This window comes from Gouania willdenowi, chromosome 14 (assembly GCF_900634775.1).
Source record: "Gouania willdenowi chromosome 14, fGouWil2.1, whole genome shotgun sequence".
Taxonomy (NCBI): Eukaryota; Metazoa; Chordata; class Actinopteri; order Blenniiformes; family Gobiesocidae; genus Gouania; species Gouania willdenowi.
The window spans coordinates 18561394-18576856 of NC_041057.1; the positions used below are offsets into that span (position 1 = coordinate 18561394).

General features: G+C 40.5%; 1 protein-coding gene across 1 annotated transcript; it reads right to left on the reverse strand.

Moving 5' to 3' along the window:
- Positions 1–1604: 1604 nt before the first annotated feature.
- radx (RPA1 related single stranded DNA binding protein) lies at positions 1605–14867 on the reverse strand. Its single transcript, XM_028466094.1, has 16 exons — positions 13890–14867; positions 12904–13046; positions 12606–12798; positions 12299–12407; positions 11996–12096; positions 10676–10795; positions 10512–10607; positions 10268–10429; positions 9998–10146; positions 9781–9914; positions 9655–9702; positions 9485–9579; positions 8658–8885; positions 7111–7266; positions 5592–7032; positions 1605–1731 (listed from the first exon to the last, which is right to left on the reverse strand). The coding sequence occupies exons 1-15, from the start codon at positions 14479–14481 to the stop codon at positions 6896–6898; spliced, it is 2463 nt and encodes an 820-aa protein (XP_028321895.1). The 5' UTR covers positions 14482–14867; the 3' UTR covers positions 1605–1731; positions 5592–6895.
- Positions 14868–15463: the final 596 nt, after the last annotated feature.

Sequence of the window (15463 nt, forward strand, 5' to 3'; positions counted from 1 at the left end):
CCGATCGTGTTGGGAGTCACTGCTTGGAGCCACGGCCATTGCTCACACACATCAGCTGTTAGCATTCCGTGCTAATTCTACACCAGCCTATGCAGCGAGACCCGACATCGCTTGTGAATTGAGGAGTTAACGATGCGGATGTCTACGAAATTGTGGCTCATGGCGCCAACAATGGACTCGGTTGTGGAATTGGATGGCTTCCAACTTTAACACGGTAAGGAGAGAGTCTGGCTGTGTTTGTGTGCTGAAAGGAGAAGTTTCTGTTGCTGCTCTCCGCCTGCAGCAACGCGCACACACTTTTCCGACTAAATCACTGCACGTTGATTGATTGCGTCATTTCATAACTAACTGAAGAGGGTGATCTTCATGGTGCTAATGCTAAGATTACAATGTAACAGCTAGTGTTTCACCTGGAACAATGAAGATGTGTGAATTTCCATCTTCTGACACAGTGCCATTTAAAAGTTCAAATCATATTGGATCCTAAGCCCATAAATCAAGCAACAGAAATTGACAGCAAGCTAATGTTTTATTGTAATGCATCTTGTTATTCTCATACTAGACACGCTTTACCCTCTTAGTTCTGCCTTTAGTCAATTATCAAACACATGGTAAACATATTGTAAGTAGTGATAGAAAATCTTAATAGGGATTGATTTTTCAATGAAAATGGATTGATGCCAACATTATTTTTCATCAAAGTTTTATCACTTAAATTTGTAAGTGTGTGCATAAATCACTTGGCATTCGCTGAGGCAGTGGTTTCTTAAACTTTTTTGTTTTTGTTTGTTTTCGAGCCCTCGATCGATTGTAACAAAACATCTAAAAATGGGTAAAAAAAAATTACATTAATTGAATAAGGTAAACATACATGTTTCAAAAAATAACAAAATGTAGTATCACTTATTTTAGAACAGTAAATGGTAAATGGACTTGATTTATATAGCGCTTTATCACCACACTGAAGCAGTCTCAAAGCGCTTTACATATCAGCTCATTCACCCAATCACTCTCACATTCACACACCAGTGGGACAGAACTGCCATGCAAGGCGCTAGACTGGGATCGAACCCCCAACCTCTCACTCAGAAGACGACCCACTACCACCTGAGCCACGGTCGCCCAGTAAGAGAGTATAATATTAAATAAAGCCAAAAACGGGACGTAAGGCGTTTTGTTTTCCTCTCCAGGCCAAACCTGGAGTAAAACCTCTTCAACGCATCAGTCTCTGGGACTTTACATTCCACAAGGCAATGCATGAAACTTTTTAGAAAATATCAGTGTTTATATTAGCAGCGGGAACCTCTGGGTACCTCACGATATGACACATGATACAAAGTTCACGATAACAATTATCTCACATTATGATGAAACTGAGATTATTAATATATTGGTCAGAAATCAATCTACAATAATCTATGACATAAGACAAGAAAAAAAATTAAGTGAAAAAATACTTTTATTTTATATCTTTGAAAGACAATAAATTGTCTATGAACAGTGACACTATTTTAGTGCAACATTTCTGTAATTAAGTGACAACATACAAGTAAACAAATAAGTATCTCCAATAGTGCTTTCTGTAAACAAAACATAGGGTCTTTCTTACCAGTGACACCATTATAGTGAAATATTCCAGTTAAAAAAATATTGGTTCCTTTAACAAACAGTGACAATTTCTGTGACATTGCAGTGAACAAGCAAACATGTCCTTTCAGGCAAAAGACCTACCTACCTAGAAGACCTAGATCGAGGTGGTGTCCAGAAAACGAGGTGGGCTTCATTGATAATTGGAGATCCTTCTGGGGAAAACCGAACCTGATAGGAAGAGATGGAATCCATCCTACTTTGGAGGGAGCATCTCTACTATCAGAAAACATGGCACATTTATGACATCTCATGAATGAGACCATGTTACAGAGGGGGAGTCCTCCACGCCCCTCTGCGCTTGCCTTAGGACAGTTTCCCTCCCATTGCTATCAGGATAGCTGTGTTCATCGCCATGACAACTGTTGTGATGGTGATGAATATTATTTTATGGAGACGGTGTCAGTCCCCCGACCCATATTTCACAATGATTTTAACATAAAATCAAATAAAAGAGCTATCAATTATAAAAATCTGAAAAAAATTAAAATCTCAAATCTAGAAACACCAAAACATAAAACCATTAGATGTGCTCTATTAAATATTAGATCACTGAGATCCAAATCTCTACTAGTAAATGACCTTATCTCAGAAAATAACCTTGATTTATTCTGTTTAACTGAAACATGGCTGTATCAAGATGAATATGTTAGTTTAAATGAAGCCACTCCTCCCAGTCATTTAAATACTCATATGCCACGAGACATAGGCCGTGGAGGTGGTGTAGCAGCTATTTATCATTCCTCTCTCCTAATCTATCCTAAACCAAAGGCCAGTTACACTTCCTTTGAAAGCCTGGTTCTAAATTTATCTCATATCGAATCAAAAACCTGCCAGCCAGTCTTATTTGCGATAATTTACCGTCCTCCAGGCCCTTATTCTGAATTTCTATCAGAATTCTCTGAGTTTATATCAAACTTAGTCCTCAGTTCTGATAAAATACTGATAGTAGGAGATTTTAATATCCATGTGGACAAAGATAGTGATAGCCTGAGCTCAGCCTTTATGTCCCTAATAGACTCAGTTGGCTTTTTTCAAACTATTAATGAAGCTACTCATCGTTTAAATCATACTCTTGATCTTGTTCTAACATATGGCCTTGATATTAATGAACTAAAAGTCTACCCTGAAAATCCTCTGCTATCAGATCACTTTTTAATATCTTTTAACATTATCCTAGAGGATCTCGCACTGTGCAATAAAATAGTTACAAGTAGAAATCTATCCAACAGTGCTGTGGCTAAATTTAAAGAGGCCATTCCTGCTGCCTTAAACTCAGTGCACCATCCAATAAATAACTATGATATTAATTATAGCCCCTCTCAACTGGATCTGCTTGTCGATAGCTCTGCTAGTCTACTAAAATCCACCTTGGACTCAATTGCCCCATTGAGGGAAAAAACTATTAAACGTCAGAGGAAAGCTCCGTGGTTTAGCTCTGAAACTCACACACTCAAACAGACAACCCGTAAATTAGAGAGAATGTGGCGCTCCAATAAAACAGAGGAGTCACGAATACTTTGGCAAGAAAGCCATAGTAAATACATGACAGCCTTACGACATAGTCGATCTACATACTACTCCTCACTAATTGAAGAAAATAAAAATAATCCGAGGTACCTTTTCAGCACTGTAGCCAGGCTAACACAAAGTCAGAGCTCTATTGAGCCCATGATTCCTCTAGCCCTCAGCTGTGAGGACTTTATGACATTTTTTAATGATAAAATTCACAAGATTAGAGATAAAATTAGCCACTCCCTGCCTTCACCTGGGCCTGCTGTACCATTAAATGTAAATAGGCCTAACCTAAACTGTTTCACACATATAGGACTTCAGGAACTTAACTCTATTATTTCATCCTCCAAACCATCGACCTGCCTTTCAGATCCGATCCCAACTAAGCTGTTTAAAGATGTTGTTCCCCTAGTCTGCCCATCTTTGTTGGAGACAATAAATATATCCCTATCAATAGGCTACGTGCCACAGTCCTTTAAAGTAGCTGTAATCAAACCCCTTCTCAAAAAACCTACTCTTGATTCCAGCACTTTAGCAAACTACAGGCCTATATCTAATCTTCCTTTTATTTCAAAGATTCTTGAGAAAGTTGTGGCAGCTCAGCTCTGTGAATTTCTTCAAAACAACAGCCTGTTCGAGGACTTCCAGTCAGGCTTTAGAGCTCAACACAGCACAGAGACTGCTTTAGTTAAAGTAACTAATGATCTACTCTGGGCTTCAGATGAAGGACGACTCTCAGTGCTGGTTTTATTAGATCTTAGTGCAGCTTTTGACACTATAGATCACTATATTCTACTAGAGAGATTAGAGAAATTACTTGGAATCACAGGGACTGCCCTAAACTGGTTTAAGTCCTACCTATCTGATAGGTACCAGTTTGTACACGTGAATAATAAGTCTTCTGTGTACACTAAAGTAAGCTACGGGGTTCCTCAGGGCTCTGTGCTAGGTCCAATCCTCTTCTGTATCTATATGATCCCCCTTGGTAATGTTATGAGAAAATACTCTGTTAACTTCCACTGCTATGCTGATGATACCCAACTGTATGTATCAATGAAGCCAGGTGAGACAAATCAGCTATCTAAACTTGAGGCCTGTCTAAAGGACATTAGGGCCTGGATGGACCAAAATTTTCTTCTTCTCAACTCAGACAAGACTGAGCTCATTGTACTGGGCCCGCGACACCTTAGAGAAACCTATGCTAGCCTAACTGCCCTAGATGGCATTACTCTGGCACAAAGCACAACTGTTAGAAACCTTGGGGTTCTATTTGATCAGGACTTATCCTTCAACTCTCACATAAAACAAACTTCAAGAACTGCCTTCTTTCATCTCCGTAACATTGCTAAAATCAGATCTATCCTGTCTCAGGGCGACGCCGAAAAACTAGTCCATGCTTTTGTTACCTCTAGACTGGATTATTGTAATTCTCTTTTAGCAGGCTGCCCGAGCAAGTCGCTTAAGACACTTCAGCTGGTTCAAAATGCTGCAGCACGTGTACTGACTAAAACTAGGAGAAGAGATCACATTACTCCTGTATTAGCCTCTCTGCATTGGCTTCCCATAAAATATAGAATAGAATTCAAGATTCTTCTTCTCACTTATAAAGCCCTAAATGGACAGGCACCAGTCTATCTCAAGGAGCTTGTAGTGCCATACAATCCCCCCAGAACACTACGCTCTCAAAATGCTGGACTACTCGTTGTTCCATTCATCTCTAAAAGTAGTATAGGAGGAAGAGCTTTCAGTTATCAGGCCCCACTTCTCTGGAACCATCTACCAACCACGGTTCGGGGGGCAGACACCCTCTCTACCTTTAAGGTTAGGCTCAAAACATTCCTCTTTGATAAAGCTTTTAGTTAGGAACCAGCTCATAGCTCATAATTAAGATGCAATAGGCATAGACTGCCGGGGGGGGGGGTCTGGCATGCTCGGTTGGAGAGAGGTTGGAGAGGGCGTTAAGAGAGAGGTCATTTAGGTTAGAGAGGGACCGGAGAGGGTCCCATTCCTCTTTCAAACACTCCCTCTATGTCTGCTTACTCCCTTGTGTGTTTGCTCCTGTACTCCTTCTGGCTTTTGTCTTGCAGGTCCGTGGGATCCTCAGTGTGGAGTTACAGAGACTCAGCGGCTCTGTCTCCACCCTTTTCTCTGCACACACCCAACACAGCATAACGTGGATGGCTGTTCATCATAGGAATGGGATCCACACAAGGTTCCTGCTGCTTAACAGAAGGTTTTCCTTGCCGCCATGATGAATTCATGTTGGGTGTGGGATACATATGTATGTGTATATACGTATATATGCATATGTGTGTATCCATAAAATGAAGAGTCCGTCCTTAAGACTGCTCTACTGTAAAGTGCCTTGAGATACCATTGGTTATGATTTGGCGCTATACAAATAAAGATTGATTGATTGATTGATTGACCTGCACATTTTTGTGAAAAAGCAGAAAACGTTTTGAATATAATAAAATAAATCTTAAATCCATATAAATCACTATTCACATCCTCCTGCAGTTACTATTTTATTTTTCCAGCATTTGACTTGGAGTTGCATTTATACCTTCTTGTGGTAGATTGTACTAATACTTGAGTGCCAAAATGTAAATTAATTTATGAGTTGAATGTGTGTTGTTGAATATTATTTGTTGTTACCGTACATGCTGGTAGCCAGTTAGCTCCATAGCAACAGTCATATTTGAAGCATTATCTGTAACGACCACAGGTCTGCGTGGCCCTTGAGGTCCAACCATCGCAGTTAAGTCCCACTCTTTCAGCTGACTCGAGACCATTCATTACTTCAGTCTGGATCTCCTCGTACAACGCTGGGATTTTCTCTTCTGTGAAATATTTTCGGCCGGGTATGTCAGTGGGGCTCAAGAACCTGCATCGTAAAGCGAAACCCGTCCTTCTCTACTACGCTGTATGGACGGAGATCTTTGCAGATATACACGGAGATGCCGTGTGTGATGGCCTTTGCCCTGGGAGAGTTAAAGGGGAGTTTTGCTTGAAATAGAGCCTCCATGCTGGTCCGTGCAGGGTTGCTAACAGCCATGGCTTTCGGGTTCACTAGCTCCGGGTGGTGACGTAGCAAGTGGCTGTGCATGTTCGTGGTGTTCCCAATTCGATAGCATGAAAGTTAAGGGTAGGTTTGTCCCTAGAAATGTTATCAAAACAATTCCAAAGCCACAAAGTATCTTGAAATAAGGCAATTTGCCATCATTGTGGGATGTTGAGCCAGTGCCTTAATCCCAATCCAACCGCTACCTAGTGCACCTGCACTGTTAGCCCACTTCTACCCCTCGGGGTAAAATGAGTAAAATGCAAAGAAGCATTTCACTACGGTGATGTATACATTATTATTATTATTGTTATATACAAGATGTCCGCCATGTTTTTCATTTAGGCAGGCAGTGAAGTCAGCAGTCACGTGACCTGATGTCAGCCCGTTGAAAAGACTGGGCGGAACAAACTGTGAGCATCTTACGTTCTAAAGGTGCGTTCACACCGAACACGACTGAAGCGACTAGATTACATTCAAAAATCAATGTAAATGACAAGATGTCAAGCGACCTGACTTGCACTATTCCGGCAACTAGGTCCTGACCATGTTTTTGCTGTGACACTGGGTCTTAAAATCACATCAACAGTCATTTGTACCGTTTCTTTAGATGTTATTTTATTACAAAAATACCTAAATCTGATGGCACTTTCCACTCCTGAGAAGCTTCTAGTCCAGACAAACCTCAGCCACCCTGTACACTTTGTTGATCAGGATTTCCAACTTGTCTCCTCCCAAATGACAAATGTCTAAGATGCACACAACGTGTGTGTCCTCCAGATCACTGGCCGTCAATAAGATCCCCTCTGCAAGACATGGATGGATGAAATGTTAGAGGAGATCAGTGTGGGATGAGTGAGCTGTGCTGCCCTGGAGGCTACTACCTGGGTCAGGATCAGTGAGAGGGCAGAGGAAGCCTGACGACAGGCAGGACAGCATGGTGTTGTCATGTGGATCCTGAGGGAGGCCAACAGCCTGCGGCTCATCAGAGCTCAGGATGGGAACGAAGGCAGCATCAACTGCAATCTGTTTATTAATGCCTGTAAAAAGATGATCAAGAAAATGATTTTTCACATTCAGCCTGAGCTAGTGTTAAAAGGACACATCAACTAAAAAAGATGGAATGGATTTAAGCGGCTGATCTGCTGCAGTGCGTGTGACTCAGACCTTCTGACTGAGTCACATGGTTTCCACTGACAGCAGGTCTCCATTGAGGAGTGACTCACTGCTGACGTAAATGTCATTGAGAATGCACCTGCTACGTTTTCACTGGAAGTCAGGCACAAAGTCTTCCCATTTCCTACTTTGTATTCTCGCACGCTAGAGAGGCTGAAATAAGTAGGAGCGAGCTGAATGCCCTCAAAAATGTGTGCTTTACCTCCTCGTGGAGTATGGGTCAAATTGTCATGAGGGTACTTGAAAAGAAAAGAAAAAACGGTGTGACAACATTGGAAACTAGAATGTAAATAGAGCAGCAGTCAGGGGCCTCCATGCATTGCCACAAACTACACATTGGCCATAAGACTACTTTATCGCAGAAAAACAATCTCATCAAAAAGGCTCAAATATGACAAGAGCTAGATTGCTTTGCACTAGGAGTGTGACGACATCTCGATACGGCGATATATCACAATATTTTTTTTGCATAATCAATTATCCATATGCTCGCGCTAAAGCTCTGATTTTTCACTAAAATGTGCAGGTAGGTCTTCACAGAAATGTTGTCACTGTTTGTTGAAGGAACCAATATATCGTTTACTGGAATATTGCACTATAATGGTGTCACTGGTAAGAAAGACCCTATGCTTTGTTTACACAAAGCACTATTGAAGATACTTATTCATTTACATTGGTGTGTTGACACTTATCTACAGTAATGTTGCACTAAAATAGTGTCACTGTTCATAGGACACTTTTTCCATTTATTGTCGTTCAGAGATATAAAATAAAAATTGTATTTTTTCACATCTTTTTTTTTTTGTTATGTCATAGATTATTGTAGATTGATTTCTGACCAATATATCGATAATTGCTGTATCATCATATCGTGAGATAATGGTTATCGTGAGCTTTGTATTGCGTATCGTATCATATCATATCGTGAGGTACCCAGAGGTTCCCACCACTACTTTGCACTATAGCCAAACATGTTTGATGCTCTTTCCCATCACGCACTTTATGTGAAAGTGGATTTTCAGCTTTGACAAACATGAAAACAAAAATTATTATAATTATTATTATTATTTATTATATAATATTCCCTCAAAAGGTAACAGGAAAAGTTTAGAGACAAATTTTACTGTAGGGCTACATTGCATATGACATTACATAATTATGTTTTTCAAGTGTGCAGGAGTAGGGGGTACATGGCTTCAAGTTAAATATCTGAAGGGGTACAGGACTGTGAGTGGTTTGGGAACCACTGCTTTACCTAATATTGTCACTTGGTAGTACCCTGGAAGAACGACAGGAGGGATGGGGTCTACGTTGTGCGCTGCTGTCCACCGTGTTGGCTGGAGGTTAGCCCACTGCAGGAGGCCGTCCTTGTCATCCAATGAGAACCGTTGAGGAATGCTGTCCTGGTGCACACCTCTGTGACTCAGATGTTCCGACAACTCGTGTTGCTGTGCCGACCAGCGACTACTCTCCCAAAACAAAGCTGCAGATTGTGAAAGAAAACAAACCACAGTAAAAGAGACTGTGAAGGAGTGGTTCTCAACCTATTCAGTTTAATTTAATCAGAAATAAAATAGGTTAAAAGTGACCAAAAATGGTGGAAAAGGTGGTGAAATGGGATTTTAAAAACCACAGAAATTGGTTAAAAGTTGCAAACCGTAGATGATGGAATTTAAAAATGTAGAAAAAACTTTAAACTGGCAAATAATGGGCATTACAACTTATGAATGTGGTTAAATTGGTAAAAATAAGCATGAATTATGGTGAAGAGGTTCAAAGTGACAATAATGTGTCGACATAGGTGGGTAAAGTGGTGGAAAGGGTTTATACGTGCAGTAAAGGCATTGACATTTGATGGAGAAGTGGCAGAAAAGGGAAAATAATGTAGCAAAAATGCATTAAAAGGAGCACAAATATGGCAAGAAAAAGTGATGAAAATAGGTTAAAATATGGCAAGTTTGGTGGTGTAGTTGCAGAAAAAGGGTAAAAATAAGCAAAAATGGGCTCAAATCTGGCGACCCTCTCTCAGTGTCTCACAACCCCAAGGTTGAGAAACGGGTGGATGAAGCTGTGCTGACTCACCTTGGTTTGTGTTTGTTGTCTGGACGTCGTTTTCTTCATAGTTAGACTCCATCCCTTCATCTTCTTTCTGTTCTCCCTCTTCTCTATTTAGCCTCCTGTATGAGTCCACATACATGATTTAAGAACAGAACGTTTCACAGATGATCTCATTACCAATGTGGAGTATCTACCTCTTAGCTGGAGAACTCGCCTGGTTTAAAGAACACTGTCCAGCCTCCCTGGAATTTAAAATATTCCCTTTAAGTTTTTAACTCAATATTAGTGCAACATAGAGGAACAAATGATTGCCATCATACCTTCCAAGATTTCTTCTTTTTCCTCTACTTGTTGAGCTACCAACAGATGAGGAGGAAGCTAAACTTTCCCGCTCTGCAGCTTGTGGACACTCGCGTGAATCTGATCCCATTTGTTCCCCTCCGTCATTAGAACCCTGCAGAAAACAAAAAGGACATGTTTGTATATGTAATAATGGAAGCAATAGTTCTGAATACAAATTTGGAAGAAAAAAAAAACCTCTTTTTGCTTTGTTCCTCGTGACTCTGTAGTTTCCATGTAGCAGATTGCTGTGATCTGCCCTTGAATTGCAAGCCTTTTATGCTCTCTATATTGTAGATTCTCCAACTCTTGCTTTAGTTCTGCTGCAGCCACCAGAGGAACCTGGGCTAAAGATTGATGATATAAGACTTAGAAGCTAAGCCTACATCTTATTTTCCTAACTGTATCATCTCAGATCAAAGATGAGATGCTGTACAATCTGTGTGTTGTTGCGTTTGCTCCTCTTACCTGGGACCCCAGCTTGTGTGAACACGTTTGGAGGATGAGGATAACAGTAATGGCCTCCAATGGCGGTCCTTAGAAGCACTGCGTTGTCTTTCTGAGTCTTGGTCCACTGGATAAAACTCTTCACTTTGGGGTCACTCACGTATGGCTGACCTTTGTGGCAACCTGATAGTGGAGACAGACGAGAACGTATCCACTTGAGCACCATCACACAGCGTCACATGTGCACTTCAATGACTGTGCTAACCTGTGGTGAACGTCTCCGTCTCACAGCTGCTGGTGAGGTACAGCAGCGAGCCGTCCACCCTACAAACTCTCATCTGAGTGCAAACTAAGTAGGACACTGCAGAGAAAGGAAAGGACATAGAATGGATATGAATGTATGTGGGGAGGAGAAAAACTTAAACTTACTTGGACAGATCTGAGTGAAGACATCTGGCTGAGAGGATGAAAACAGCTCCAGAATAAAGGGCTGGTCAGATGTTCCATCCACTGCATGGATCCAGCGATATGTCCAATATTTGTCTGGGCCTAAAGTGTGAGAACGAGCTTTCAAACTCCCTTCTGTGATAATCTTACAAAGTACTTTTTATTAGTGAGGATGCAGGAGGCACAATGCTAGAATAATGCTAATGCTAGGTGAATGCTAGCATTCACTTATCTCAACGAACACTTTCACTCCCCCTACATCACTACATATCCTGTCTTTGTCACCGTCTCCTCTGGCTCCAACCCTCCTCCCTCCCAGTGGTTGGGCAGTAGGAGGCGCGCCATAAGGGCAGCGCCACACTGTGGCTGACCTACGAACTACACATCCTAAAGATCCATTCCTTGTGCTAACGTGCTGTTGTATTGAATTGTATGTTGTGTTTGTTCTGTTTACGTTGCAATGTTTGCTGAAGAGTTTTTTCATGATCCCAAACTCCGCCCCTCTCTACAAGGGCCTAGTTTGGTTTTTGCCTTTATTATCTCTTCTTCTTCCCCTTTGTTTCATATTTCTCATCTAAGAAACGGAGCGCTGCTCTTGCTGGCTGCTCCCCAGTACTCCCGTACCTGTTCTCCATGTGATATGTTATTGTCTTTCATGCTTATTGGTCGGGGTGTAACTGAAACTGAATTAACAAAGTATAATCAATTCAATGCTAATGCTAGGCTAGTGATAATGCTAGAAACATATTAATGCTAGACTAAGGTTATTGCTACGCTATTGCTAGGTTAATGCTAATGCTAGAATAATGCTAATGCTAGATTAGTGTGATTGCTATGCTAATGCTAGGTTAATGCTAATGCTAGAACAATGCCAATGCTAAGCTAATGCCAATGCTATGCTAATGTTAGGTTAATGAACAAACTGCCAGCAGAGCTGAAGTCAGCATTCAATGTGAACATTTTTAAATCCAAGTTAAAGGCAATCTTTTTCTCTACTGCATATGATTGAGAAGGAGATTTTTGGTCATCCTATTGTTGATGTAATGTGTTTGTTGCTGATTTTAAAGGTTTTTACTGAAGATTTTAAACATTTTTACAGCTGATTTTAAATGTGTTTGCTGCTGATTTTAATGTGGAATGTTTTCTGTTGCACATGCTATTGTTAGGCTAATGTTAATGCTAGCTATTGCTAATACTAGCTAATGCTAGGTTAATGCTATGCTAAGCTAATGCAGTGCGAAGTGGGCCAGAACCTGCATCCTCACTTGCATTTCCTTCAGGAAATGCAAAAATTCTAGTTACCCTTATTTCCTTTGCTTTTAACCCTTTCAGCACGACCAACAAAGGTCACCAAACCAATGACATCACACGCTGAATTAATAGGCAGCTGGTCCAGCTCAGCTCTGTAAAGAAATGGGCAGAAGAGAATGCAGAATGCATGTCAACGTCAAGCACAGGACAGGGTTGGGGTCAATTATAATTGTGTAATTAACTTTAGGAAATTAGAATGTAATTGTACTGTAATTGACATGCAGGGGAAAAATAATAATTGCAATTTTAACTGTCATTGGGAAAAATTAAGAGAAGATTCAAACGAGTACCCACCTGGTGGTGAACTGGTAGGAAAGTGTCGGCAGACCCCACTGAGGTAAAACACTCTTTGGTGAGACCACAGTGATATCTGCCTCTGGATTACGAGGGTTTAAGCAGATTTCTTCAAACAAACCATGGGAAGTTGGTAAAAGAAGAGTGCAATCATGTTAATATTTAGTTAATTTTAAGTTTATTCTTACATAGCCAGTAATATAGCAAAAATGTTGTATACATTACTAAAGACATTAATGAAGCTAAACATTTCATGGACTACTTAACAGTAATATATTTTTGAGCAGCATTTAGCAGCCATCCGTACCTACAGAGCTAAAGCTCTTCATGTGGAGATGGTCCATTTGTGGACGTGAGCGGTTGGAGTAACTCGGCTTCAGGCTGTAATTCTGGAGGTACAGCACCGAACCGACCTTGAGTCTCTGAAAAAACTGCGGACAAAGGTCGTTCCAAAGAACAAGCGACATGGTCCCACTTTTGTCTGCCACTTCAAAATACGCCTGAAACGTGACAGTTTGTGAGACTAAAGCATTCATTCACGAGTCACACCCATACAAGACGTGCAGGTAAGCAGCATTGCAATAAAAAAAAAGTTGATCCCACACCTGGTAGGGGTAGTCAATCTTCAGCCCAAACTTCCCATAATACCTTAATCTGGATTTGTGTATGATTTTCACCAAGAGAGGGAGAGGCTTCCTTATGTTTGTAAAACTGGACTCCAGACTAGACAAGAGAGTCACGCTAGACACTGTGGGGACAAAATACATTACAGATAATAGAACTTTAATATTATCATACTTATACATTCATCATGAAGGGAAAATAGGACAGACTTAAATAAAATTAAAAAAAAAAAAAGTGTGGTAATACCTTTTAATGGGATATTTGATCTAAAATATGCACATCCAAAAATATCATATAAATTGATGAAGATCTTTTAAATGAATTATCTTTATAAGTTTAATGAAAGATTGAAGTTTATGAATCAAAATTCCCAGATTTGATTTCCATTGTGTGGCCAATTTAGTGACGAGGGTATGTGTCGATTTTAGTGCTTCCTTATGTTTCTTCCATTTTCAGCTTCCACTATCTCAGGAACTTCACCACTTAGTTAACTGATATTTGGTATCGTAATACAGCTCCATCTATTCTCTCAGAATATACAAAAAAATCTGCTATACATCCTGTCTGGTGGACATGCTAGCCCCTCAACATTGGGAAAAGGTTTTGGGCTGGAACAAATTTGGGCCTTCAGTAACCCTGGGAACATGATGAAACATGTGATCTCTGTTTTAATGTATAGTATAAAGATTACACTTTCTTGGGGTATACATTTTTTCTTTATTTGGAGTTATTTCACCACTCGTGAACATTGAAAATCCTTTACATGAGGTGATTGTAGCTGACCTCTGTGTCTTATTATCATTTGTTGTTTCTTAGTTTTTCTCTGTGAGCAATTTCCTGATTTTCCTTTTGAATGAATCCGATGTTGTGTTGATCTGATCGTGTTATAAATCTGAATAAAAGCTAACAGCCTGGTTCATGACCCACTAATAACATGGTAAAGAGTTGTAAGGTAACGTAGTCTCACCATCCAGCACTGTGTTAGGATGAGGAGGGTCTGAGCTCCACATGTCTCCCTCCGGGTCCTCGTTGTTCCACAGGGACAGGTAGTGTTTGCGGCTCACCTGTAGAGGGACATCGCTGTGTAGGACCACGTTCCTCTCCATGCCCTGCTTCACAAGCACCGGTAGAGAGCTGGGGTCGTTAACCCCGGACAGGAGGGCGGACCTCCCCGCAGCACATCGCAGCTTCTCGATGCACAGGTATCCATGTCCCAGCCTGTGCTCGTTATAGATGAAGGAGCACTGGGTGATGGTGATGTCGGTGCCAGTCCTCAGGGTGTTAACGTGGACCAGCTGGTTGAGGCTACTGTGGAGCAAACACTTGGTTCGCCACAGTCCGTCTGTGACCGTCACATCGTAGCTGAAGCTGTCGGTTTGGAGGTGAGCATCATTCTGGTCTGATAGGTACCTTTGTAGGGAAATGACGGCCACAGAAACCTCCTCCCAGGGTCCCAGTCTCACACACGGTGGGCCCGACAAACGGTCCAACAAAGTTTGCAGAGAGGAAGCCCGAGAACCACTGCTGACCCCCGCAGAGGAAGATGAGTGAGCCTCCATTAAGAACAGGTAATTATCACCATCTTTCAGTTCAGTGGAGTTTGGAAACTATCCTGTTAGCTTGTTGCTAACTACATGCTAGTTATACTAAGTGGCACAAACTCAAAAAGCATAACATACTTTAACCAAACTATATATGTCACTTCTACATTAGATAGCTTTACTCATTTTTCACTTCACTTGTCAAAGCTAACTCATTAGCTTAGTTACCGTTTCCTGAAACGAATGCTACAAACAACGCACTGCAGTTTGACAGCCTCACGGCCTTCGCAGAAAAAACAAAACAAAACATTAAAAAAAAAAAACAAGTCAAAACTTGGAACAAGTTAAATATATAATTCGGATCGCTGAAAAGTCCAGAGTTATTGTTATCGGGTTGTTTTTAAAACTTCGCGCTGAACCAAACCGGGACCCGTAGTTCTGACGTCATTATCATGCGCGTTTACGCCAGCGTTTGTTTATTTGTATGACAGTTTTATAATGCACAGTCAGTCAGCATTACAATTAAAACAAACGGCATATTACTGCATAATAAACCAAATAAATGTGTATAAAATAAAGTTAAAAAAAAAATAAAAATAAAAAAGAGTCAGGGTTTGTGTTGGTGATTTTATTCATGTGTAATAATATCAAAGTGTATTGCCTTTTAGGGCTTTAGTGAAATGAAATAAATAGATTTGTATTGGAAAACTGAAAAACTTGTTTGCACTTCTAAGTATTTGGGTTTGTGAATAAAGTTTTATGTGAGAATCACATTGTTGTCAATCAGAGGGTCATCACTTCTTATACAAAATCATTTAATTGTTGAAATTAAATAAAATACCAGACATGGATATAAAGGACATTCCACAGAGCTTGAAGTCATATCCCCTAAAGAAAAACAAATTCCAGTAGATTATTTTCCATCACAAAACACAATTAATAGTATTCATGTGAAAACTATGTCCTAAAAACTCACTGGATGGATATATATGTTTAAAGT

Coding starts and splice junctions, on each gene's coding strand:
- radx (XM_028466094.1), bottom strand. CDS start 14,481: ATGGAGGCTCACTCATCTTCCTCTGCGGGGGTCAGCAGTGGTTCTCGG. Junction 12,408..12,605: donor GAAGAGCTTTAGCTCTGTAG/GTACGGATGGCT, acceptor GTTTGTTTGAAG/AAATCTGCTTAAACCCTCGT. Junction 10,796..11,995: donor TAAAAGCAAAGGAAATAAGG/GTAACTAGAATT, acceptor CTCACACTTTAG/GCCCAGACAAATATTGGACA.